At 49.3% G+C, this 27,102-nt stretch overlaps 1 protein-coding gene across 2 annotated transcripts in view; it reads left to right on the plus strand.

Annotated features, from left to right (window-relative positions):
• Positions 1-27,102, plus strand: part of LOC126536392 (kelch-like protein 8) — a 49,274-nt gene that overhangs the window by 14,770 nt on the left and 7,402 nt on the right. The window contains exons 2-10 of one of the 2 annotated variants that reach the window (XM_050183330.2): positions 7,105-7,399; positions 14,439-14,534; positions 16,494-16,766; positions 17,798-18,065; positions 20,140-20,283; positions 20,380-20,491; positions 21,113-21,281; positions 23,178-23,337; positions 26,105-26,306. In XM_050183330.2, coding sequence (XP_050039287.1) covers positions 7,166-7,399; positions 14,439-14,534; positions 16,494-16,766; positions 17,798-18,065; positions 20,140-20,283; positions 20,380-20,491; positions 21,113-21,281; positions 23,178-23,337; positions 26,105-26,306 — 1,658 coding nt within the window. In that variant the 5' untranslated portion in view covers positions 7,105-7,165. Of the gene's footprint in view, positions 1-4,936; positions 4,979-7,104; positions 7,400-14,438; positions 14,535-16,493; positions 16,767-17,797; positions 18,066-20,139; positions 20,284-20,379; positions 20,492-21,112; positions 21,282-23,177; positions 23,382-26,104; positions 26,307-27,102 lie in introns of those variants that run through there. The other variant, XM_055073965.2, reaches the window with a different exon arrangement.

Here is a 27,102-nt window from a genome sequence, read left to right on the forward strand (position 1 = left end):
TGCAGGCCAAGCGAGCTGCGTGCAGGCAATGCCAGCAAAGCAGCTGCTCGCGTGCCTGTCTGAAGGTCGGCGCCGGTCTGCGCCGGTTCGCGCCGCGCCGCCTTGATTGAAGCGGCCACGCGAAGGCGATAACCGCGCGCCGCCTTCGCCACGCGAACCTGCAACCGCTGCCAAAGACCGAACCCCGTGCACCGAAATCCTCGCGGCGCGAACAGCGGCGGCGACGCGACGGCGCTTTGTGTCTGCCGCGTCGCGTTGTGTGACCTCGCCGAGGCGCCTCTCGCAGCGGCGAGGCTGCACAAGCGATCGGAGTATAACGAGAGGAGACTGGACTTCTAGAGAAACAAAAACTATACAGGAGCAGGTCAGCGTTCTCGTTGCGTAACGCGGCGGCTCCTGGAGAGAGAGAGAGGGTTGCCGCGCATTCCAACGCCGATGATTTCAATGCGAGCAGCGCTAATAGTCGAATTAAGTCAGCGGCGACTACGGTGCCCGTTATTTTCCGACGCGGCGATCGGCGAGGGTGTGAGCGATGGCTGCACGAATCGCGAGCTAACGAGCGAATTGCGGAGTACGCGCGGTGCTTGTTGCTTGCTTAGAACCTTGTCGGCGGGAGGGCAGCCCTTGGGAATGCCGGTCACGATTCTAGGCATACATGTTTGTTTTCCCCGTATACAAAACTGTCCCGAGAATACGTGCTTTCCTTTAGCTTTCCGCATTGTTTACGTTTAGGCAGTCTGCACATTCTTTCCAACTCGATGTGTTTTTAGCAGACTCGTTCATGACGGTATTAAAGCACGCTTACCTGTCATCTTTCTTTATTGCATGAAATACTGATTTCTGAAAGTGCGACGATCGAGCACGATGCTATTTGCGGGGTGAAACGAGCGTGAGATTATGCTCGTATGGTACAGTATACAACACAGTCAAATTATAGAAGAAAAACAGAAACACGTGACTTAACACGTAAAAGCACGTAACAGAACACAGTGAAATGTATGCAATCATCAATGTTAATCCGGGAAATAATTTCCATAAATCTCGCACATCTTTTATTTAACGTTGCGAAACTCACCATGTGTTGCTGTCACCTCCCTTCAAAAGAGTAGGCAGGTGTTGTGCCCCTACCGGTGGCAGTTGCCAGCCGCTTTCCCTTTCCTGTTAACTGTGTATATGTGTATATGTGTTCAAATAATAATAATTTTATATTTAAGGAGTCTCGTTACTATAGTTCATTATGTACGATAAAGAACTAGAGGAGGAGTAGGATGTTGCGAGCTGCGGGAGGGGGGGGGGGTATCTTTTTATCATCAGGGTGCGCTTATATTGCGTTATAAATGAAACAATTTACAATGATTACTCATGCTCGCAGAGACATTGCTGGGTTGGAAACCTATTAGGGATTTGAAATTTAGATAGATAAAGCGTAGCAAACCAAACCACAAGAACGTCTGTACCCACAACCATTAAGATTAGACAAATCAATGTACTAACCATCATTCCCATAGTCGCTAAACGATCGCAGCGCCACGGTTGCCTCTAATGATTTTTGTAGGAAACCCTATGGTGGCAGCGACAGCAAGAGAAGAAGAATGAATGTTGGCTGCCGGCCGGATCTCCTGAAATTCTCGAGTAATGTGGACTTAGCCTTTGATTGGTAACGGGTTGCAGACTTGATATAGCAGCACCTTCACATGCTTTATTTTCTGCCATTGTAGGGTCCGTGAATACAGCCATAGCACACGCCGAATATCCCGCAGATTAGAGACGAACGCAGCAAAGCGCGGATGAGCTCTTCACAGCTGACGATGTAAAATCTCCTTGAGAGGTTTCATTGAGCCGGACTGCGCCAGCGCTGTACTCTCTCGAAGAGGGCACGGGCTCTGCTCGAAATAAAGCATTAACACGTTCCCTTTGAACAACCAATAAAGCTGAGTAGTTCAAACCGTACCTACAACTTGCAGCAACCAGCAGCTCGACCTGGTAACGCTGAATTTGTAAACCCATGATTAAATTGTGGCTGTGTTCCAATACTCGCCATAGACGGCATAGTAGACGACTAAGCGGACAACGGCCATCTCAAGTCTCGTTCCAATTCTCACGAAGACGTCAAAGTAGACAGCTTCGCGAAAGCAGCATGGAAGTCGAAAACGATGCAGGCTACTTTCCCGTCCATACAAGATGGCGGCTGAGCAGGAGGCTTGGAAACACGACGGGAAGGTCGTCTGCGCACAAGAAAACGTAAACACGCTTTCATATGCTCTTAATGTAAGTCACGTCGTGTTTTTCACAGATTCGCATGTTCAAGCACTTGAAATACAGAAATTATGTGTACTTTTCTCAACATTTCTTTGCCGTCGCGAGCTGGCGTCACGTCGCAGAAGTGTCTTGCAGACGGCTCTAAACGCGTTTCATTACTTGGCCTCGAAGCTGTTTGGGCTGTCTCCTTAGCTGTCTACAAGACTGTCTCCGATGCTGGCCGGAATTGGAACACACCTATATATGCGTGTAAGTCGATCACGTTGCAAAAAGCACGCATGGATTGTCTTATCAAGATTTGATCCACGTGGTGAGCTCGAGAAAAACTGTCCCTTTTAGGGCGGTTAAGATTAAATTAAATTCCCAGGTTTCATGTGCCAAGACCACGATCTGATTATGAGGACCGCCGTATAGTGGAGGAATCCGGATTATTTTAACCACCTGGGGTTCTTTAACGTGCACCTAAATCTGAGTACGCGGGCGTTTTGGCATTTCGACCCCATTGAAATGCTGCCGGTTGAAAGGCGACGTATCCTTGGGGGCGGTTTACGATTGTTGTGGCATCAGTGAAGCTCCGATTCGCTATAACAAGATCGCCTACAAGGATTTGACAAGTCTGCATATATAGAACAGACGATATCGAGCCAGCCCCCGCCACGAAAAGTCAAAGCAGCTTTCCCCGAGCATTTTTAGAGAAACGATGAATCAAGCCCCTCAACACGTCGCTTGCTCCAAGTGCATGCAGGACAGTCAGATGAACAATTTAAGTCAGAAGGGAGCGGGAAAAAAAACACAATTGTTGTGATTGTTGGCGGCTAGTATATACAATAATAATTCTCGGATAAGACACTGCAATAGAGTTTATCTCTTGCTGCGTTCTCACGTGTCCGTGAGACCCCTTGCCGGAGGAACGAATCCTGCAGGCACTGGACTACAGACCGTCCTTGGCACAAGGGGGCTTTGAAGAGCCACTAGAGAGATCAATTATTTGAGTTGTGTTAGTAAATTACCTTTCTACGGTAGTTAAAAAAAAAGTCTTATTTTGAGAAGAGGCTTGGTAAACTGGAGAATACGCAAAAGAATGAAATACCGGTGGCCACGCAGCCTGAAATATTCCACACCAGCTCACCGTGACGTATTTTGACAGAGTGCTCGGGCCTAGTTATTATTATTATTATTATTATTATTATTATTATTATTATTATTATTATTATTATTATTATTATTATTATTGCATTGCTAAAGATGGGCGACATTGTATTCCAAAAGGGTTATACATTGAACTTAGAGAGTTTCAAAAGCTTTTACAGCCACAACTACCCAAAGACAAAAAATATACATAATAACGATAATTTGAAATCTTTGACGCCATACAGAGGTGCCGGATCTATAGGCTGTCGGCACGAAATTAAAAAGAAAGGAACCTTTACCTTCATTTTCTTTTCTAATAATCCATCTATTATCCCTAAACAACGAAACTGAAATGTGAAAAAGTACTTAATACCACTCTAAGCTGATTCAATGTTTCTCTTCAATTAGCGTACCTTCAAACGCGCTGCTCCGTTTTTAGAATACGTGTGAGCTGAGAGATAGTGGACTGAGAGCGGAATTGTCGCGCTGTAACTGGTGCTATGTGCACAACGTTCTATGATCTCGCCTCTCCTTCTATCCCCCATTATCTCTGCACAAGGTAGCCAGCCGCCCTTGCACCAGCTAAGCTCCTTGTATTTCCCTCTCATTATTTTCTTCCGCTTCCTCAGACGAAAACTGTTGCGTGCGCAAAACGGTTTGGTGGTACGCATGCCACTGCGATATACCCATACCACCTTTAGGGACCTCCTTAGGGGCCCGTCAAGGGATAGCGAGACGCAGTTAAGTGAAAATGTAGAAATCGGACAACGACGTCAGAGCCACTGAAAGGGTCATGTCGTGGTAATCGATAGTACGCAGTCTTAGAGTCAGTTTTACCAGCTTTTTCAACAGCGGAAGCCTTTGGGTGACGCTGACAACAGCGCGTATTCTTAAGGGCGCTGACCGCGTCTCTTTAAGAGAAGCTACAGAAGTAAGCGATCCCGTTCGCTTTCTATTTTTTCGTCCGCTTAGGCGGAAAAGCGGGCAGGTTTCTTGGGGTTTTTCCCGCTTTAGCCCGCTTTGACACCAAGTATGACCGTTGCCTATAAGTATCTGTACCGGACCGCCGACGAAGTGTAAGTCTCGCCAACCCAACTCATATTGTAGGAGCGTTTTATTATCGCCTTCCTGCCGCTTGATTTTTTGCAACCACAACGTGTTTCTTACCATAGTCGCCCTTCAGCCTCTTTACGTTAAAGGGCGACAAGGATACATACCAATACTGCATGTGTGTGTGTGTTTATGACTTTATGGACTGTTTGTGTGTGTTTGTGTTTGTGTGTTTACGTGATCATTCCGTTTGTCATAAATACCATCCATCACGTGGAATAGCATGCCAGGCGATCAGCCAGGCTAACATGTCCAACATATGATTGAAGTTTGTCTCTCTCTCTCTCTCTCTCTACATGAATGTTATTATCAGCATGCTCCAGCGGTGGCCTAGTGAAACTCATTGCACGCATCATTTGGAGGATGTTGGTTCTGTCGGAACACTGTCTTTTTGATGGCACCTCAGACAACGTCAGTAAGCCAGGATGCCGCGGCCTCCAATTAGCTATTTTTCATCGGAAGTGGAGTTCCCGCATCGGTGAGCCTATAGCAATGGTGCTATCTATGCCTCTCTTTCACACTGATGTCGTTGACACTGAACATTAATAGAGTAACCGTTCGCGAACGTGAACGCTCAGAAAACAGCGTAATCAACAGCGCGGATTTTCAGACTAATATTAAGCCGGTCTAATGCGAGCAAATATAAGCAACTCGACATGGCGACAAATAGCACAAGTTCCGGATAATGTACATGAAAGGCAGACGACAGAAGCGCCGTCCACCGTCATGTACACGCGCTTTTTTTTTTTTCTGCTGTAATGTTTCATGCGTTTGTTTTGCACGCGGTCACTTCGATGTAGATGGTCAAGTACTGCTTGTCCTGAAATCCGTGTAGTCGAATAAGACAGGCAGTGAGGCGAGTTACGACTGTTGTGGTCAGGCATATAGCGAGGCTTTTCAAAGCGCGACGGCCGCCATCGTCGACTTTTTTTCCTGGATCCACGTGTACAGTGCTCACGACGGGTCGAAGACGCCGAAAGTAAAACCTCGGTCGCTGAACGTGTGCGTAAGAGCAGCTGATAAGAAGCAGACGCTCAAATATACACCTGTCTAAATTCGTGCGAACTACAGAAATGCACAAATGTTCATGAGGTACGGTGAAATTGCATTGATTTCTGGAGATGTTAACCCAGCGACGACCTGACATGATACTTTTATCGTGCCAATTTTTATACTTTGTATATAGTGCCAGTTTTTTTCCGTTGTCTGCCTGTGCATATGTGTTATACGATGCCAAACTTCACGGGGGAGCCGAGACCTTCGTCAGGCATTTCAGCCTTTAGCCCCGGCTTCCTCCTTTGTAACAAGAAGGGAAATAAATAAACTTCCCTTCACTTGACTTCGCTCCAGTGAGAAGGTGAGAGATTAAAGGGAGTCATACACACACAACACAGACACACACAAACACACACAAACACACACACACACGCACACATACACGCAGAGAGAGACAGAGAGAGAGAGAGAAATGCACGAATACGTAAGCTATTTATCGAATTTAACTTAGACTCAGAGTCTGTTTGAGTCGAGCGCGGCGCAGCTTGCGGTGGTCAGCTCGACGAGCCTTAGGGCCGATTTACGCTCGAGCCGCCCATCGCCGCAAGCCGCACCGCACGCTTGCGGTCGCGCGAAAAATTGCACGTATCCAGCACTTGTGCACAAATTACCATTTACACTGTGTGCACAGTGCATACCTTACACATTGTAAACCGAAATTTGTGCACAAGTGTTTGATACGTGCTATGTTTCGCGCGACCGCACACGTGCGGTGCGGCTTGCGGCGATGGGCGGCTCGAGCGTAAATCGGCCCTTAGGGGAATATACCTATTCCGCAGGATCCAGGCCTGCGATGAAGAGCTTCACAGACTTTAAGGCGAAAACCATTCAAGGCTCATGGTGAAGTTTGTGTCAGCAGACCTGACCGCCAGAGTGGCCGCCGAAGCGTCATCACGCCATATGAAGAAAGAATAAAGACAGATTAAACAATGAAAATGATTAATAGTGACAGTTAGCGAATGCTAACGTTATAGTGTAGATTGGTAGAGGTTAATAATCATTAGTAATGACTAATAATGACTACTAATGACTTGTAATTACTACTAATGACTTTGATGACTACGAAGTGACCAATATGTCTAACTACGGCTTGTAATGACCACAATTGATTACGAATGACTAAATATGCTTACTAGTGAGCAGCAATGAATAATAATGACTGAAATGACTTGTAATGACTAGTAATGACTATGAAATGACCAATATGTCTAAGACAACTTGTAACGACTACAATGCATTAGAAATTAGTAAAAATGTTTAGTAATGACCAATAATGACTAATAATGACTGAAATGACTTGTAATAACTACTAATGACTATGATATGACCAACATGTCTAACGACGGCTTGTAATGACCACAATTGATTACAAATTACTAAAAATGCTTAGTAGTGAGTAGTAATGACTAAAAGAAAGAAGAGAAAAAGAGAAAGAGAAGAGGCAAAGAGAAATAGGCGAATGATAAGAGGTGGGGGAGTACGCTTTCGACGTTCACCTCTAAAGAGAGATCTTAAGAGACCCTGTACTTTTGATTTAACTTGCTGCAGGGTACGAGGATGCAGGGCCACGGGCTAGGAGACCAGTGAACCCTACGGCGTCGGCCTTGGCATGAGCAACGGAGGCGCCGAGGACGGGGTGGCCGGCCGGGTGACGTACACGGCGCCCGACGTGGCGCAGCAGTCGTTCCGCCGCCTGCGCCAGTTCTTCGACGACGGCCAGCTGTGCGATGTGCAGCTGCACGTGGGCTCGCGCTCCTGGCGCTGCCATCGGCTGGTGTTGGCATGCTGCTCGCCCTACTTCCAGGCCATGTTCACCACGCCGCTCGCCGAGAGTCAGCAGCAGGTATTCCAGTACCACCTGCACGTACAGATTACTCCTGGTAGCGGCGATGTCATAATGGAAGCGTTTAGCTTTGGAGGCGAGGCCGGCAATCGCTCGTCCTGTAACGCCTCATTCAGGCTATATATAGTTCGTCACACCACACGACTGAAAGTCCACTGTCGTTATAAGAAAAAAGAAACAAGCAGAAGGTGCGATATATCTCTTCGGACGATCTGGTGGCCTTCTGGAAACACTGGACCTTGTACACAGTCGCGTGGAAGTCCCATTTTCCGTTCCACTGACACAGGTTCTTCGGATGAGTGAGTCCATTGCTTGAGGAGCATTTCGAATATTCCGCACACGACCTCGCTCCACTTTCTATTCTATTCAGCTTCGAGTGCACTCCGTGTCCTTCGCTTTCAACAGCTCAAATGAGAACGGCGAATCGACTCGCCCTGGCTGCTTGAAGACATTACGTTTACCCCCGCTGTTCCTTGGATGCTTTCCAAACGGTCCCTCCCTTACGAGGAAGCTCTGTCTCTGGTGGATTAGTAGAGGAGCCCAGGTGATGCCTCTCATGGTGAATCTCACGCGTACGTTTAGGAGGCTACTGTCCGTGTTCTTAAATTCTCCCCTCAGCACTTTACCCGACTATACTGAAACTCGAGGTTAGCGCTTCAGTAATCAGCCACTCTCAGCGTCCTTTCTAGATCACAACTGTGGAGATGTGTCTTCCAAGTACATATCCATGGCAGAGGTGTCTGAAAACGTTATTGAAGTGCAGGGTCTGCTCAAGCTATGTAAAGCAGTTTCCTGAAATTAGTGTCGTCGAGGAAGAGCTTCGACAAAGTTTCGATAACCCGCCCTTCTCGACGAGCGTCCACAAGGGCGAGTTGGTATAGTTAATTTCGGTACTATATATTGTCACGTGGTCGTGACGTTGAATAACACAGTAGCAGTACTGTGAACGACAAAACTAACTTTTATTGGGCGAACCTGTGCCCACAAAACAGGCTACACTTATAGCACAACGATAGCGGCGAACACGCTCGGCGATCGTCGAAAATCTGCTCAGCGGGTCAAGCGCGTCAGCTTTTATACAGCAGTCGTCGAATGTTCCAGACTAATCGCTGGGACCCGCGCGTATTCCACAATGTTATACGCCATTCGCGTCAGGCGATGAAATCAGATAACATAAGGTTCGGCGACAACAGACAGCCGGGTAGAATCATCGTTAACTTTCCAGAAACGTCGGATACATGCAGGCGCGTCCGTCGCTGTGCGATTACAGTTGTTAAGCGGTGAAACGTGGTCGCCCGATAAAGATAAGTACACGTGTCAATACCCCCTCTTAAAAAGCATCGACCCGATGCTGCAAACAAACGAAGTTAATAAACAAAAGCACTCGTAGCAAAGAAAAGAACAAAAATGACGAAGTTCGTCAGCGTCCGTAAAAGGGTTTAAGGCGCACCACGTGGACCACTTCAGATCGTGCGCGGCGCCGCTGTGAATGCGAAATGCCGTCTGGCACGACCTCATAGTCCAGAGCGCCAATACGTCGGATGACCTTGTAGGGTCCGAAATAGCGTCGGAGTAGCTTCTCACTGAGTCCTCGTCGGCGTATCGGGGTCCAGACCCAAACACGGTCGCCAGGCTGGTACTCGACGAAGCGTCGTCGGAGGTTGTAGTGTCGGCTGTCGGTCCTCTGCTGGCTCTTGATTCGCAGGCGGGCGAGCTGTCGGGCTTCTTCGGCGCGCTGGAGATAGCTAGCGACGTCAACATTCTCTTCGTCAGTTACGTGCGGCAGCATGGCGTCAAGCGTCGTCGTCGGGTTCCTGCCGTAGACCAGCTTGAACGGCGTGATCTGTGTTGTTTCTTGCACCGCCGTGTTGTAAGCGAATGTTACGTACGGCAGGACGGCATCCCACGTCTTGTGTTCGACGTCGACGTACATCGCTAGCATGTCGGCGAGGGTCTTATTCAGCCGTTCCGTAAGACCATTCGTCTGCGGATGGTAGGCCGTTGTCCTCCTGTGCCTTGTCTGACTGTAGTTCAGAATGGCTTGAGTGAGCTCCGCTGTAAAGGCCGTTCCTCTGTCAGTGATGAGGACTTCTGGAGCACCATGTCGCAACAGGATGTTCTCGACGAAAAATTTAGCCACTTCGGCTGCGCTGCCTTTCGGTAGAGCTTTAGTTTCAGCGAAGCGGGTGAGATAGTCCGTCGCCACGACAATCCACCTATTTCCGGAAGCTGATGTCGGAAACGGTCCCAACAAGTCCATCCCGATCTGCTGAAAAGGTCGGTAAGGAGGCTGGATCGGCTGTAGTAATCCCGCTGGTCTTGTCGGTGGTGTCTTGCGTCGCTGACAGTCGCGGCATGTCTTGACGTAACGGGCGACATCGGTGGTTAGGCGCGGCCAGTAATACCTTTCTTGTATCCTCGATAGCGTCCGGGAGAAACCGAGGTGCCCAGCGGTCGGATCGTCATGTAGGGCGTGCAGTACTTCTGGACGTAGCGCCGACGGAACAACAAGAAGGTAGTTGGCGCGGACTGGTGAGAAGTTCTTCTTCACGAGTAGGTTGTTTTGAAGCGTGAACGAAGATAATCCACGCTTAAATGCCCTTGGGACAACGTCGGTGTGCCCTTCCAAATACTCGATTAGGGCTTTTAGCTCCGAGTCTCCTCGTTGCTGTTCGGCGAAGTCTTCCGCGCTTATTATTCCAAGGAAGGCGTCGTCATCCTCGTCATCTTGCGGCGGCGGGTCAATGGGGGCGCGGGATAGGCAATCGGCATCTGAGTGTTTTCGTCCGGACTTGTAGGTTACAGTGATGTCGTATTCTTGTAGCCTGAGGCTCCACCGTGCCAGCCGTCCTGAGGGGTCTTTTAGGTTAGCTAGCCAACACAACGCGTGATGATCGCTGACCACCTTGAATGGCCTGCCATATAGGTAAGGGCGAAATTTCGCTGTGGCCCAAACGATGGCGAGGCATTCCTTTTCGGTTGTAGAATAATTGCCTTCTGCTTTTGACAATGATCGGCTAGCGTAAGCTATCACGTGTTCATGTCCATCTTTTCTCTGGACTAGGACGGCACCGAGGCCTAGGCTACTGGCGTCAGTGTGTATTTCGGTATCGGCGTGCTCGTCGAAGTGCGCAAGTACGGGCGGCGACTGCATGCGTCGTTTGAGTTCTTGAAATGCGTCGCCCTGTGGCGTTTCCCACTTGAACTCGACGTCACATTTAGTTAGCTGTGTTAGCGGCTCAGCGATGCGTGAAAAGTTCTTGACAAATCGCCTGTAGTAGGCACACATGCCAAGAAATCTACGCACTGCCTTCTTGTCGGTGGGCTGCGGGAACTTTGCGATGGCAGCTGTTTTCTGCGGGTCGGGGCGTACTCCGGATTTGCTGATGAAGTGGCCTAGGAATAGAAGCTCATCGTAAGCGAAGCGGCACTTTTCTGGCTTCAGAGTGAGCCCTGATGACTTGATGGCCTCTAGTACTGTGGCAAGCCGCCTAAGGTGATCGTCAAAATTTTCGGCGAATACAACGACGTCATCCAAGTAAACGAGACAGGTCTGCCACTTCAATCCTGCTAAAACCGTGTCCATCACGCGCTGGAACGTTGCAGGCGCCGAGCACAGTCCAAATGGCATAACCTTGAACTCGTAGAGGCCGTCTGGGGTGATGAAGGCGGTCTTTTCACGATCTCTTTCGTCGACTTCTATTTGCCAATAGCCAGACTTGAGGTCCATCGAGGAGAAGTATTTAGCGTTGCAGAGCCGATCCAATGCGTCGTCTATCCGTGGGAGAGGGTATACGTACTTCTTCGTGATCTTGTTCAGACGACGATAATCGACGCAGAAACGAAGGGTTCCGTCCTTTTTCTTCACCAGCACAACAGGAGATGCCCACGGGCTTTTCGACGGCTGGATGATGTCGTCGCGCAGCATTTCGTCGACTTGTTCTCTTATAGCTTCACGTTCTCGCGGCGAAACTCGGTAAGGGCTCTGGCGAAGTGGTCGAGCGTACTCTTCGGTTATTATGCGATGCTTTGCGAGTGGTGTTTGTCGAATCCTCGATGACGTCGAAAAGCAGCCTTTGTATCGCCGGAGCAGACTTCTGAGCTGCTGTTGCTTAATCACGGGGAGACTTGGATTAATGTCGTAGTCTGGTTCGGCAACCATGGTCGTCGGGGTAGATGCGGCGGAATCCGAGAGGACAAACGCATTGCTGTTTTCCAGAATTTCCTCGATGTATGCGATCGTCGTGCCCTTGTTGATGTGCTTGTACTCCTGGCTGAAGTTTGTCAGCAACACTTTCGTGTTTCCTCCGTGCAGTCGAGCGATCCCTCTTGCGACGCAAATTTCACGGTCTAGCAGTAGACGTTGGTCGCCTTCGATGACACCTTCTAAGTCAGCGGGTGTTTCGGTGCCGACCGAAATAACAATGCTGGAGCGAGGCGGGATGCTCACCTGATCTTCGAGCACACTCAAGGTGTGGTGACTACGAGGGTTCTCCGACGGTATCGCATGGTCTTCCGACAGAGTTATTGACTTCGACTTCAGGTCGATGACTGCGCCGTGTTGGTTGAGGAAGTCCATGCCGAGAATGACGTCTCGTGAACACTGTTGGAGGATAACGAAGGTGACAGGGTAAGTCCGGTCGTGAATGGTAATTCTTGCCGTGCACATTCCAGTCGGCGTTATGAGGTGTCCTCCGGCGGTACGAATTTGAGGGCCTTCCCACGTAGTCTTAACTTTCTTCAACTGGGCGGCGATGTGTCCACTCATGACGGAGTAATCAGCCCCTGTGTCGACTAAGGCGGTGACTGCGTGGCCGTCGAGAAGCACGTCGAGGTCGGTGGCTCTTTGTCTTGCATTACAGTTCGGTCTTGGCGTCGGATCACGACTGCGTCGCGTTGACTTGTGGCTGGTATGTGACGTCGTCAGGTCGGCTTTCGTCGTCGCATTCTTTCCTTCCAGACTTCGTCGGGACGGCGGCGTGTCGTTATGTCGTCGAGGTAGTTTCTTCGGCGTCTTCGTCGGCGGCGGAGGATCTTCGACAGTTCGACGGACAGCAACCGCACCTCCATCGGTTGCTGCTTTTAGTTTTCCGGATATGGGCTCGGTGACCGGCCCCGAGCTGGGCCAGTGTATGTTCGGCGCTGCGGCGACAGGTAGCGGCCTGGTGATGGTGAACGCGACGGTCGTCGAGAACTCCACTGAGTAGCCGCGAGGTAGTCAGCGATATCGCGAGGGCGTTCACCTTGCTGCGGGCGCGGAGCGTTGACGGCGAAACCTCGCAGTCCCATTTCCCGGTATGGACATCGTCGGTAGACGTGACCCGCTTCCCCGCAGTGGTAGCAGAGCGGGCGGTGGTCAGGAGCGCGCCAAACGTCGGTCTTCCTCGGGTAGCTCCGCTGGGCGACGGGTGGGCGCGCTGTCGGCGACGGCGGCGGTGGTCGACGGAATTGCGGCGTTACAGGGCCCTGGCGCGGTCGCTGAGGAGGGCCTTGACGGCGTACGACGGCGGCGTAGGTCATCGCTTCGGGTTGGGGTTGCGGTAATTGAGGTTGCACCTCCGGAACTCCAAGCGACCGCTGAACCTCATCTTTGACGATGTCAGCGATCGAGGCCACTTGAGGCTGCGACGACGGGAAGATCTTCTGAAGCTCCTCTCGTACGACTGCCCTGATAGCCTCGCGCAGGTCTTGGGAGGCCAGTGATTGAACTCCGGCATAGTTTGTAGCGTTGGTGCGGCGGTCGAATTGCCGGTTTCGCATCTCGAGTGTCTTCTCGATGCTAGTGGCCTCGCGAAGAAACTCGTCGACAGTCTTCGGTGGGTTTCGTACCATACCGGCGAAAAGTTCCTCCTTAACACCACGCATTAGTAGCCGGACTTTCTTTTCCTCAGACATTTCCGGGTCGGCGTGGCGGAATAGGCGGCTCATTTCTTCTGTAAAAATCGCGGTGGTCTCGTTGGGCAGCTGCACTCAGGTTTCCAGTAGTGCTTGGGCTCGTTCTCGGCGTACAACGCTTGTGAATGTCTGCAGGAAGCCACTTCGGAAAAGGTCCCAGGTCGTTAACGCGGCTTCTCTGTTCTCGAACCACGTCCTGGCAGCGTCTTCCAATGCGAAGAAGACATGTCGCAGTTTGTCGTCGCTGTTCCAGCTGTTAAATGCAGCGACCCTCTCGTACGTCTCGAGCCAGGTTTCCGGGTCCTCGAATGTTGAACCGCGGAACGTGGGGGGCTCCCTGGGCTGCTGCAGCACGATGGGGGATGCTGGGGCTGCCATTGGGGAGGACTTGGTGGCAATCTTCCTGCACGTCTCAGGTAGGAGTCCGTGCTCTGGGGGCAGTCCTTGCAGCCGGCGGCTAGCTCGCTGGTCTTGGGCGACGTTGGTTTTGTCCTCGGGCTTCGGGCTTGGATCGCGGCTTTGCGGGGGCGTTCGGTACATGAACGCACAAGCACCTCCACCAGATGTCACGTGGTCGTGACGTTGAATAACACAGTAGCAGTACTGTGAACGACAAAACTAACTTTTATTGGGCGAACCTGTGCCCACAAAACAGGCTACACTTATAGCACAACGATAGCGGCGAACACGCTCAGCGATCGTCGAAAATCTGCTCAGCGGGTCAAGCGCGTCAGCTTTTATACAGCAGTCGTCGAATGTTCCAGACTAATCGCTGGGACCCGCGCGTATTCCACAATGTTCTACGCCATTCGCGTCAGGCGATGAAATCAGATAACATAAGGTTCGGCGACAACAGACAGCCGGGTAGAATCATCGATAACTTTCCAGAAACGTCGGATACATGCAGGCGCGTCCGTCGCTGTGCGATTACAGTTGTTAAGCGGCGAAACGTGGTCGCCCGATAAAGATAAGTACACGTGTCAATATATATATATATATATATATATATATATATATATATATATATATATATATATATATATATATATATATATATATATATATATATATATATAGTGCCGGAAATAAGTATACTCTGAGTGCATACTGTCAGAATCGACACATCACACAATCTCTTTCGCAGGAAGTGACAATCGGCGACATCGACGAAGTGGCGATGGACAAGCTGATTCAGTTCGCCTACACGGGGGTAGTCCAGCTGACGGTGGAGGGAGTCCAGGTAAAAAACGGTGACGCCTTGCGTTATTTGCCCGGCACCTCGCGAAACTTCATCTCGGAACGCGTTGGGCGTCACACCGGCCGCTTAATATTACCCGAATGCCGTTGCCGTTGAGCTCATCGAGATTTCTCTGTAACTTCAAAAGTCATATCTTCTGAAGAACCTGACATATATTCATCGCAAATCGGAGAAGGCAGATACGCTTAAGCTGCATCGGACAGCACCTTTAGTTAATGAAACCGACGTTGTCTTAATAATTTGAACCAGTGACAGCAATGAACGGTTATTCAAACTTCACTTCTTGGAAACAACGGGCCCCGCAGGATATTTCCGAGGTCGTGTCGTATCTATAGCCGTACCAAATAACGCAGCGCTTTGTGAGCTTCGGCATTAACTGCGCGGTAGAATCTTCGCCCCCTTCGCAGCGAAACTATATGTATGATCGTATCCTAGTGTAACAAAAAAAAAAAAAGGTGCGAGTATAATAAAAACAAGAACAAAAAGAGTACAGGACAACACAGAAAGAAAGAATCGAGTCGTACACCTTATGCAGAACAAGCAACCGCGGTTACGCCCCTCGTGGTCCTCGCGTTTAAGAGGAAGCTTTAGCTCGCGTGCTCCTATCTAAATACATGTACAAGGAGAATTCGTTTTTCTCGGCAACCACTGCACCAAATCTGGCGAGGTTTGTTGCATTTAAAAGAAAAAACTAAAATCTGGTGACTGTTGGCTTCGAATTTTTGATTCAGGCCGTCAAATTTTTTTATTGAAATGTGGCAAAAAGTGATAATTTTCAGAAAACAAAACTATTAAGTTTACAACTGTGGTAACACGGCAAGGAAAAATGATATTACAATTCTGTGAATTGAATCTGATAGTACATCTAAAGCGGACAAAATTGATATGTTACACATGAATCTAGCAAAATTCAGTAATATGGAAACACAGCTTTCGCAGAATTCTTGTACACAACGTAACAAATTCACGTCAGATATAAATTGACATATCGAATTTGTCAGCTTTGAATGATCTAATGGATGCCGCTTGCAGAACCGTCATATCTGTTTGTGATGCAGAGCTATTAATTTGTGAGCTTCGTGCTATGTTTTTCTTTTTTCAAACTTTCGAATTTCCGCAAATTCTTGTAACCAAATTCCGGCTCTAAATCGAAATTCCCCTTCCAACAATCACTAGAATTGAACTTTCTCTCTCAAATGCAACAAATTTCGTACCCGCAGGTGGTTGCTCAGTGGCTATGGTGTTGGGCTGCTGAGCACGAGGTCGCGGGATCGAATCCCGGCCACGGCGGCCGCATTTCGATGGGGGCGAAATGCGAAAACACCCGTGTACTTATATTTAGGTGCTCGTTAAAGAACCCCAGGTGGTCGAAATTTCCGGAGTCCTCCACTACGGCGTGCCTCATTATCAGAAAGTGGTTTTGGCACGTAAAACCCAATAATTTAATTTTAACAAATTTCGTGCATCTATGTTTTTCGGATTTTCGAAATATTTCTTAACCAAATTCAGGCTCTAAATTGAAATTCCGCTTCCAACGGTCACTAGAATTTAACTTTCTCTCTCAAATGCAAACAAATTTAATTAAAATCGGTCCAGGGGTTATCTCAGAAAAAAACGTTTCTTGTGGAAGTGCACACACATCAGTTCAGTATACGTAGAGGACAACATAGAACCGGACCTTCTCGAGGAGCGATGGCTAAGCGCTCTGACTAGCTCAGAACTAAACGACCAATTATGGGCTATCCAGCGGGCCCGGGCAGCGGTGGAAAGGCTATGCCTCACCGCACACAATGCCCGGGTGGCCTGAGCCCGGGCTGGCAACCTCGCAGGTCCTTTTTCCATTAAAGTTTTTTCCGTCCGTCCGTTTTTGCGTTTTACGTGCATTTGAATAGGCCGCGTCGCAGTTGGGCCCGAGCTAAAGGCGCAATTCAATGCGCGCAGGCCCTGCTGCACGCCTCGTCGGTGCTGCAAATGGAGCCGCTGACCCGGGCCTGCTCGTGCTTCGTGCGCGCCCACCTGGAGCCAAGCAACGCTCTGGGCGTGTGGCAGTTCGCCGAGTCGCACGGGCTGCGCGGCCTGGCCCGCAGCGCCGAGCTGTTCGCGCGGGGACACTTCGCCAGGGTGGCCGCCGGCAGGGAGTTCCTCGCCCTCGGCTCGCAGCACCTCGCCAGGCTCCTGGCGGCCGCCGACCTCAGCGTGGAGTCCGAGGCGCAGGTATACACGCAGCGTGCGCGATTCCAACCGACAGCTATACCGGGTTCGATCCGCCGTTGTTTCGGTTGTATTTATTTATTTATTTACTTATTTATTTATTTATTTGTTTATTTATTTATTTATTGTACCCTCAACGCTTTACAGCATTGTAGAGAGGAGGGGCACAGAGAGAACACTTTAAAAATTAATAAATAGCACTTCATGAAAAAAGGAAAAGTAGAGAATCACAGAAAGGTATACACAAAAATTCGGCACAATGCATCTCACGCATCTAACGATGACTGTCGTCGGTAATGCGTTTAGTACTGAATTACTATAGTGGTTAATATTTTTTGTTCAAGCCTGCACCAAGGTCAAGCACGAATCGAGGGCTTCGAATATGGGGTTTGAGGGATCGCCGTCCAGACCAAGCGGTGTTGCTCGCGCTATCACACCTATAGAGCTCGAGCGAGGGAACGACAACAAATGGCAGGTGAAAGACGCGGCTTGGAGGCTGTAGCGCGTGAGACGCGTTACCGTCAGCTGCACCGTGTCGCTCACAACAGACGTGAACACGCACATTCGCGGAATCGTTACAGCGAAGCCAAGTGTAGTTCAGTGGCAAACATAAGAAAACAGCCAAGAGCTAACGAGCGGCGTGTCGGTGCGTCGAGAAGTTTGAATACCTTGCATACAGCTCGGCTGCGCTGACCTTTATGACTTTGGGCTTTCTGTGGCACAAGAGTGTGCTGATCTTAAATACCACCATGAAAACAAAGGTACCAAGTGATGCATGCCCAAGCGAAGACGTGCTGTAAAAGCTAAAATGTGCATCCCGAAGGGCAGCATCTTCTCCATCCCCAACAGCTTCTGCTATACGCATCCCAAGGAGCCCGCAAAACTGCATCCAAGGCATCTCGTTCGTTAGAAGTGTTGGCCGGACGCCTTCTCTGATAATGCGCCACGGGTATAGCGATTGGTGAGCGCTCGTTAACCACCGTGTATACATAGCGTACGAACTCGTTCGCCAAGAAGTGGACCCTCGGCCGCAGGTGTACGAAGCCCTGATGAGCTGGGTGCGCCACGACACCGGGCCGCGGGCCGCGGAACTGCCGAGCCTGCTGTCTCGCGTGCGTCTGCCGCTGCTGCCGCCGGGCTACGTGCGCCGCCGTTCCGAGGACGAAGAGCTCCTGCGCGGCTGCCACCGGTGCCGGGACCTGCTGGACGAGGCGCGCGACCAGCAGCTCTGGAAGGCGGGCCTGCTGGTGGGCACGCCGCCGGCGCCCGGAGAGCGATCCAGGCCCCGCCACAGCTACGCCGGTATGCGACCGCCGAGCACTCCGTGCTATATATAACACGGCATGAAATGCATTTCCGACGCACTGGTGCGCTGTCGCGGCAGCCACTGAGCGTTGAGCGAATACCGCGCGCTTTAAATGCTGGTCGAAATGGACGTGGTATGCACGTGCGCTTACCGATCGAGCTCAGCATCCAACGGCACGTCGCGTTGCGCGAAATGGCCGAGTCGTAAGTGGACGCTGCAAACCTTGGAATACGCAAGAAGCACGCGCGTTCCACGCAGTTAACGCAGAAGGCCCAGTCAGACGGAGACCGGGTAACAGAAAGACGAAAGAAGGAAAAAGGCAGGAAGGTTAACCAGAAGAGAAAATGGCTTGCGACCCTGTCTATACCAGAGGACGGGTAATAAGGAAGTATATAGAAAGATAATAGCATAATAAGAGGTCATAGAGTATAGGCATACAAGCACAGCCGGTCACTATAACCGCACAGGATCCCGTGCAGGACGCTGAACACCGTAGGTAAGGCCAAAGCCGTTCGCGCGGGTTCGTTGTCCTTAAATATTGCGACAGTGCCTTCGTCGCCCTCTGCGGCGACGGCTTACGAGGCCGGAATTCCATAATTACTTGTTTTGACCACGGTCTGTACTCAACGAGAGCTAGCGCAGTCGCGAGCAATCGTCTCCGTACGCTGTAGCGAGTGCAGTCACACGGAACACGTTCAAGGGTTACACATAGCGCTGTCAGCCATACCAATGCCAAAAGCAAAATACTTCGCATAAAGGCGACACCTAACCCTGGTAGAAAAAACAGGGTAGCCTCGTGTCGCCAGAATTAAGATGGGATGCTCGCCAGATGAGACGTACATACCCGCGTCCTGTCTTTCAGGCGTCATCGCAAATATTATAAGTCGTCTCTTTGGTAGCATCCACGTCATCACATAGCGAGCAAAAAACCACGCGAAAAGGCTGTCCCGTTCCGAGCCTAACTCCACCAGGCAACGCGGCTCCTCAAAAGACGCCTCACCTTGCAGGCACTTTCTATTTCGTCATAATGGGGCTCATTTTGGTTTAACATATTAGGAGGGCCCCTCCCGAGGGTCCCGTTGCAGTCGTTGACTTTGAGGCACTCGTGTGAATATCATCTGTACGCAATCGTTGTTTGTTGAATGGATAATAAACTGAAATCTATTCATAGAGTGCGCCATAAGATTCTAGATAGTTTGTCCAATCGGACACAAAACGCAGAAAAAGGGGAAATTTATAAATATTGCTTTTGGCAAAGCACGGGATTAGAAAGTGTGTTTGGTGATGTCGCCTAGCGCTTGGTAGACAATGGGGAACGATACTGCGTGAGATCGATAGTCAGTTTACCGCAAAAAAAGTAATCTCAATAAGTTCAAACGACATCTTTTTCTTGATTCAAGCAGCTCCAAGATTAAAGATTTGCCGTTGCCTTTCAACTGGCCGTGATGTCTCCCTCCTCCGGATACCAGTCCCATTGTTTTAACAGAAAAATTCGGTTGCAGATAAATTGGTTGCAATGACGCACAAGGCTCTTTCCGATCCCTTTCGGTTTTCATCATCGTGGGCCAAAAAGACGTCCCTAACAGTTTGTGGCAGTTTACAAGTAGTCAGCAAAACCGTAGCTGCTGAAGCAAGATGAAAACGGCGAGGAACAAAAGGAGGGGTTCACAGATTCACACACACAAAAAAAATATTGAAGGATGAAAATATGACACGAAATCGCAAACACTAACACAATAGAGAGGGGAGGAAACGAGGTCGGAAATGCAGGGAGGTTAACCAGAAGGGATGCTTCTGGTTAACTACCCTACACTGTGGGTAAAGGTTAAAGAGAGGAATAAAAATAGAAATAAGAACGCAGAGAGAAAGAAAGCACAGACATGCAACAGGAAAGTACACCTGCGTGCCGTATTTCCATGGTAAATGTCTCGTTCGCTCATGTCGAGAAGGTTACGAGAGCACAAAAAATGGCACATCTGTCAAGAAGTTCCGGAATCAAATGCGAAAATAAAATGCAGAGGTTTTCTGTTGTCACGCTATAGGAAAGACACGCGCGTACCTGTTTCCCAGGGACCATATTCTGTGTCGGGGGCCGAGACGCCAGCGGGGAGCCGTCGTCGTCCACGGAATTCTACAGCATAGCGGGCAACAAGTGGCTCAAGGCGGCTGACATGTCGACCCGGCGGCGACACGTCGGGGTCGCGTCGGTGGACGGTAATCAGCGCTTTAGTTAGCTCGTCTGCACGTGCGACAATTTGTTCTCGCGAAGCGAGACATGCGATGCAAACTTTAACCATCGTACTTGCACAGGAAAGCTCTATGCCGTGGGTGGAAGCGACGACAAACACCACCTTGCCAGCGCTGAAGTATTCGACCCTGAAACTAACTGCTGGAAGTTGATATGTCCCATGAGCGTCGCCAGGTAAGCTTGATCGCTGTTCCCTAGACAGAGTTTCACACAAGTGATTTGTCCTGTGTTCCTCCTAAGTCTCCGTTTTAGCAGCGCTTTTCCATCCCAGAATAAAGTTTGTTCCACAAATTTTTGGAAGAGCGTGGAGTTTTAACGTGTGCTGAAACAAATGCGTGGTTAGTTACTACTTCGGCCAGCCGGCTTTCAAAGACACCATACATGTGGCGTGTTTGCACCACAGATATGGTGTATATGCACCTTAGATATGGTGTCTAGCTCCCTCGGCCTCGATACTTGTGTGAAGGTTGTCTGTAAACAGCATGGTGCACAATCGAGTTACACTTGACGGAAGAAGAAAAAACATGCTTTTTCGAAAACTGTCAAAATTACTACGCAAGAGCATGTCATATCCGTCCCGAAACACAAAACCTAAAAAAAAATCTTTTTTATTCCACCGTATACGCTTAAAATATTCATAAAGTAGTTTAAGCTGTGAGGACAGAGGCACTATTCCCCCCCCCCCTTTATTTTTTTGTCATCTGCAGTTTTCTCATAACCTGCGTGCAGTACAGAAGACTTCCGACCCATTCAAGTATAGACACTACACCGCGCGCTCATTTCTGCTTGTCGCAGGCGAGGTCTAGGACTGTGCGAGCTGAGCGGGCCGCTGTATGCCATAGGCGGCATGGACGACACGTCCTACTTCAACACGGTCGAGCGCTACGACAGTCAGACGGACACGTGGACAGTGGTCGCGCCCATGAAGTCCCCGCGAGGAGGCGTTGCCGTCGCTGTCCTCAAGGTTAGCATCGTCTTCACTCGGCTCGCAACAAAAAGAGGTTGCACGTCTTAGTCTTATGTCCGCATGTACGCAGCCATTTAGGAATAATCGGCGTCATCGTGAGTCTTCCACTGCTACGCGTGAGAAATGCAAATCATTCTTTGCTTGCACAGTCCGTTAAGTACCGATGGCCATGAACGACAGTAATGACAGGGATAAATTGATATGGACGCACAGCTCAAAGAAGCCGATGGAGTTTAGGGTGGGTGTGCGATGTTATCTGACCTAGGATCGAGACTCGGGAAAAAAAATGAAAAAGTTTCCTACCGAATGCAGAAAAAGAGATTGTGCTTGTTTTTTCTTTCATATCTCTATACAATTAAGGCATGTCCCAAAAGTTCGTGCAGTACGTTTAAAAAAATACATTACGCAAATACATTATTACGCAAACTTTCAGATACATCAATGTGGTCCACTGTAAAATACTCTCCATTAGATGCAATTGTGCACTGGTTCCACTTCTCTGGAAGCCCTCCTCTTCTGTCAGGCACTTCAGCAGGGATGTCGTTTTCTTTTGAACTGTCGTCGCATCCCCGAAATGGCACCAATGGAACATTAGTTCTCATTAGAAGTTAAAAAACAAAAAAACAAAAAAACAAAATGTCGCAGCAGGATATGTGGCGAGTATAAGGAGGGTCTTTCAGCACAGTGATGAAATTGCATTTAAAAAAAACTCACGGATATATATATATATATATATATATATATATATACATAATTTAATGGCAGTCAAAAAACATGACCAACCTGACTTTGATTTCTGCTTTGCATGGTCTACGGGCATCTATCTTTTTTCCAATTCTTGCTCTGCGACTTCAGCTCGATGTCGTATTCGTAAACCCACGTTTCGTCGCCGGCGGCAACCCTTTGAAGCAATTGATCGCTGTCATCTGAAGTTTTCCAATCACTGCAGCATTCTTCTCGTCGCAACTTTTACTCAGAAGTTAGCAGTTTCGACACCACCTTAGCGCAAATCTTTTTAATTTTCACAGTCTCAGTCAGAATTCGGTGAACGGACGACTTTCTCGAACCAAGTGTTTCTGCTATCATCCTAACAGTCATTCGGTAGTCACCGAGCACAATATAACGCACACGATCGATGTTTTCATCTTCGCGCGAGATGGAGGGGCGCCTTGCATCGTTCTTGGGGCCTTCACGCGTCCTTCCGGAAAATGCTGGACCCACTTGAACACAGTTCCTTCCTCCAGGGCATTCTTTCCATAGGCCTTTTGCAATTTGATTCATTTATGCGCCATTCTTGCCCCATTTCACAAGAAAACTTATATTGATCCTTTGTTCCGTCTGTTCGTCGACCTTCAATTCGACAACTATTAAAATCTAGTTGCACAAAACATGCGCGCATAACGTTCTGCCGCGTCATGCAGCAGTCCGGCTTGTACTAAAGGTCAACCGGGTACTTTCGAGTAGAGACAGCTACAGAGCGATGCTGCTACACCCTCTCCTACTTGTTCACTTACTCACTGCACTGACCTTTAGGCACTCACCGCGGTAGCTTAGCGGCTATGGTGTTGCGCTGCTAAGCACAAGGTCGCGGTATCAAATCCCGGCCGCGGCAGCCGCATTTCGATGGGGGCGGAATGCGGCTGCTGGTACCCCTGCTGGTCAAAATTAATCTGGAGTACCCGATTAATTTTCACCACCAGGTATCTTTAACGCGCCCCTAAAGCACGGGACACGGGCATTTTTGCATTTCGTCCCCATCGATACCGTTCATCATTTCTCAGAATGAAATTTCGCGATGAAATCTTACACTATGAAATATTTTACTCTATCATATATTATCTTTCATTTGATGTATAGACAAACGTGCACGGGTCATTTTATGTGCGCCCGCAGGACTGCATCTACGCCATAGGCGGCAACGTGGGACAGACGTCGCTCAGCACTTGCGAGAAATACGACCCGCATCTGAACAAGTGGTCGTACGTGGCCGGCATGACTCAGCGAAGAGCTGGCGCAGGGGCCGTCGCCCTCGACGGCTTCATCTACGTCGTAGGCGAGTACAGCTCATGCACGAACACTTAATTTGACGCGACTGAGTTAGTTAATCTGATGACGGTTGGGTATTGGCCACGGCATGATGTCGTCTAAAGCGAAATATCTTAAATGACAACACGCTTTGCGGTGGCTGAGAAGCTATGCGCGATTTAGCTGTTAGGAAATATTTCACGTCCAAGAACTCCGCGTTGCAACTTTAATTAACGAACCTGGGAACATTTCGCACCCCCAGAACTCCTGGAGCTATCTTAAGGTTAAGAGCACCAGCGGGCTGTGCAGACTTTGGACGCAGTTCTTGTCCGTGACGTAACGACTTGTTAACGCTTGGGAAAAGCTGCACCACAACTTCCTAAAATATTGCGAAGCGTAGGAGCGGAGTAAAAACTGATAAAAAACTGAATGTATCTGCAGTACGCGTATGCTGTCATTATAGTTTAAAGGTGCGCAATGGTAGCTGCCGCGTACAACTGCATCTCTCAATTCCATTGGATTTAGATATGTATTACATTGAGTGCCGTTATCATGTGACACTAATTGCCTGCAGGTTGTACACTCAGCTTCGAAGTAATGTTTTTTTTTTTTATTCAACCACTTGCACTTTGTACACTTTCGTCGGCGACGGTACGGCATTGCTTCAATGTTGTCCTTTCGACGTTTACAGACTTCTGGCGGCATTGCTGAATGCAAGAGCTTGTCGTGGGGATTAAACCTTCTGCGAGTTACGTTACATGCATTTAGTGAATCTTCTACTGCTTCTATCTCTAACCCTTTCATCATAATCGCCTTCCGTTCTTTCAATGCGAAGCATTCTTTGTCTAACGCTTGGCACTTTGTGGTATAGGGAGGTAGGTTCCTCTATTGCCTCGCTTTAGCAAAAAGAAAATGATGTGTGACCGATGGTGTAACCGAACCTCTGCCGTGGAGCACTGCAGCCCGGTGCTCTCACCATAAGCCCACGATCTTGTTCTTTCTTTAATGCCGTTACTTAGTTCACACACAGAAATACATTGAGCTATCCTACCAGCCCAGCAAGGGATGAGGAGAGAAACAATCATAGCTCTGGCGTATACATCAGCCCTCCTAACCTAAGAAACCAATCTTGTTCCAGTTCCTGCAGTTAATACAATTGAACCATTCCGCTTACAGATTCGCGAAAGTAACCCCTTACTGGCCTCACGTCCAAATCTGCATGACGATCGGCCATTCTTCACAACCAGTACGTAAGCCCAAGATCACACGAATACGTCTATCGTTCCAAAGGCAGCTCTTTGAAACACTCGGCGTGTTCCTCACGTGCCACTTTATCGTCTCCTTTCTTTGCGACAGTTCCCGTGTTAGACGGCACAATCTCCGGGACCAGCCCACTTTCCTCAGCACTTCGTAGTAGTTTACGCTACGTAAAAGCTGTGCGACGGTGTACCAGTTTCACGATGGCCCAAGTTAATCATGCTTTAACATTTATTCACCGGAGTACAAATGACATCGTCGCTTTAGCATACACCACACGGCATACCCATCGTTAGGTAAGACTGCAGAAGATGTGGTTGCTGATGACGTCATAATCCGTGTTTATTTCGCTTACGCTCGTCCACTGCCCGTGTGTAACCCAACAATCGTCATGTAAGCTCGCGTCGAGCGGCCGGCATAGATCGGCTGCCATACGATCCTATTCGACATAGTCGCCGGCGTGCAGCTGTCATCACACACACGTACGCTAGCGACCACCACACACGACTACTCAATTTACACAAACACGTTGGTTCGTCTGATATCGATTTGCGGAATCACAAGCAATGCTGGATAGACAGGTACCTGCAAAATGTTCCGCATAACATCGATTCTCGCGCTGCGTGGGGATTTGTAGGATTTTTCCACATACATGTTAAATATTTGCTTGGGCAGATAGTTCCGTCAAATGCCTGCTACAAAAGTAAGGTGCGCTGCTTTTGTCACTCTTCACGCCGGCTTAAACAAAATCGCTACCTTACTCCGGCTTTCACCCACCTCGCTTCGCCTCACGCATGGTTATATTGCAGAAAAGCCCGCTTCACACCCGTAAGGGTCTGGCACTGAATATCGCGAAGACTGCAAAACTGTCATGGGCTTTCGCTATCCGTTTCGCCGACAGGAGAAGCTAAAACCAACAGCTACCCATTTTGCACACTCATCGCAATGTGCCTGCGTTCGCGACCAGAGCCCGAACACAAGCAGAACTGTACGAGCGAATCGCGTCGCTACGGGTGAGATAGATGCTCGAGGCTGTTGGGGTAAACACAGCTCGTTTGTGCTGTGGCAGACTATCACTGCTGCCGCGCCTTCCTATGTGTGAGCTAAAGAGATCACCCTTACAGCACACATGTTTCGACTCCCGTAGAAAACGTTCCGGTAATTAAGGGTGGGGCTCCAGAGAAGTACCCTCGTCGATTTAACGCTTTGAGCGGACATAAAGCTGTACAATCTTAAGATTGTAATTTTAACAACTTACAAAGAGCATTATATATTTAGCTAATTAAGTACTTGTTTTATTAAGTAAATAATTGTGCTTGTCCGCAAGCACTTGTTTGGCGCCAAAATAACGTCAACCACTTCCTTTTAACTGATCGTCTCGGGTGATCCGCAGGCGTATATGAACTCACACTGAAGAAAAGCTTGGGGGTTTCCTCGCACACTTTTGCCGTTATTGTGAAATCTGCAATTAATTGCTGCTATATTATATGGGGGTACACCCTCGATCCGGAGGGCTGAAACTTGCCTCCCCTGTGCAGGAGGCTTCGACAACAACCTCCCTCTGAGTTCGGTGGAGCGGTACGACGCCGAGCTGGACCGGTGGGTGGGTGTGCAACCCATGAGCACCAGCAGAGGCGGGGTGGGCGTCGCCCGGCTGGCGGGCAGGCTGTACGCCGTCGGGGGACACAACGGAAGCCGATACCTGGACTCGGTCGAAGCCTACGACCCGGCTCTCGACAGGTGAGGCTCGGGTTGCGGCTCCGCTCTTCCAGGGGCGCGCGCGAGCTCGCCTAGACTATAATATAATAAAACGGTGCGGACCGGAACGCGTGCCGCAGAAGGGCGGCACACGGGGCGTTCCTCGTGGCAACCAATGCAACCATGTATATCTTCCCTAACTCTGCGGCGTCTACTATACAACTTCCGACGTGTGCACGAGCAACGTGAGGTGAGGCCCGAAAGAATAATTTTGCACAATAAGTAATAACACGCACAAAATATAAAGCGGCATTTAGGTCATAATCGCTTGCCCAAATAGTTATCATCTCAAGGAGCCTTTACGACGAATAGCTGCTGACGACGAGATCAGAGGGGAGCCATTCTGTCCGGCTTCGCCGGATGTACGTAGACATTCGCGATTTCACCGCAGACCCGTTTACCTGATTTTACCGCCCCGAACCGGTCGACGCAACACGCCCTTGCCTTCCTGCGCGCTGTGATTGGTCGAGGCCAACGGCCACCAAAGCCTTAGCAGCTTCTGCCAAAGTCGATCGCGTCGACTGCTGCTGCTGCTGCTGCTTCCGGCGTTCACCTCTTTCTGCGGCATGTAATTAGTTAACAGGACATTAAAGAGAAAATTAAGTTAATTGAATTGTATTAATAAATTATGTACTTCCGAAATACCGAAATTTCCACTCTCACCGCAACAGGAAGTTTATTCAAAAAGAGGCAAAAACTAAAGGCAGGTGCCGACGCCACTTTTATGTGCCCGCCCCAGCATGACGCGATGACGTCATGCTTTTTTGGCGTCGTCTGC

Source organism: Dermacentor andersoni, chromosome 4 (genome assembly GCF_023375885.2).
Source record: "Dermacentor andersoni chromosome 4, qqDerAnde1_hic_scaffold, whole genome shotgun sequence".
Taxonomy (NCBI): Eukaryota; Metazoa; Arthropoda; class Arachnida; order Ixodida; family Ixodidae; genus Dermacentor; species Dermacentor andersoni.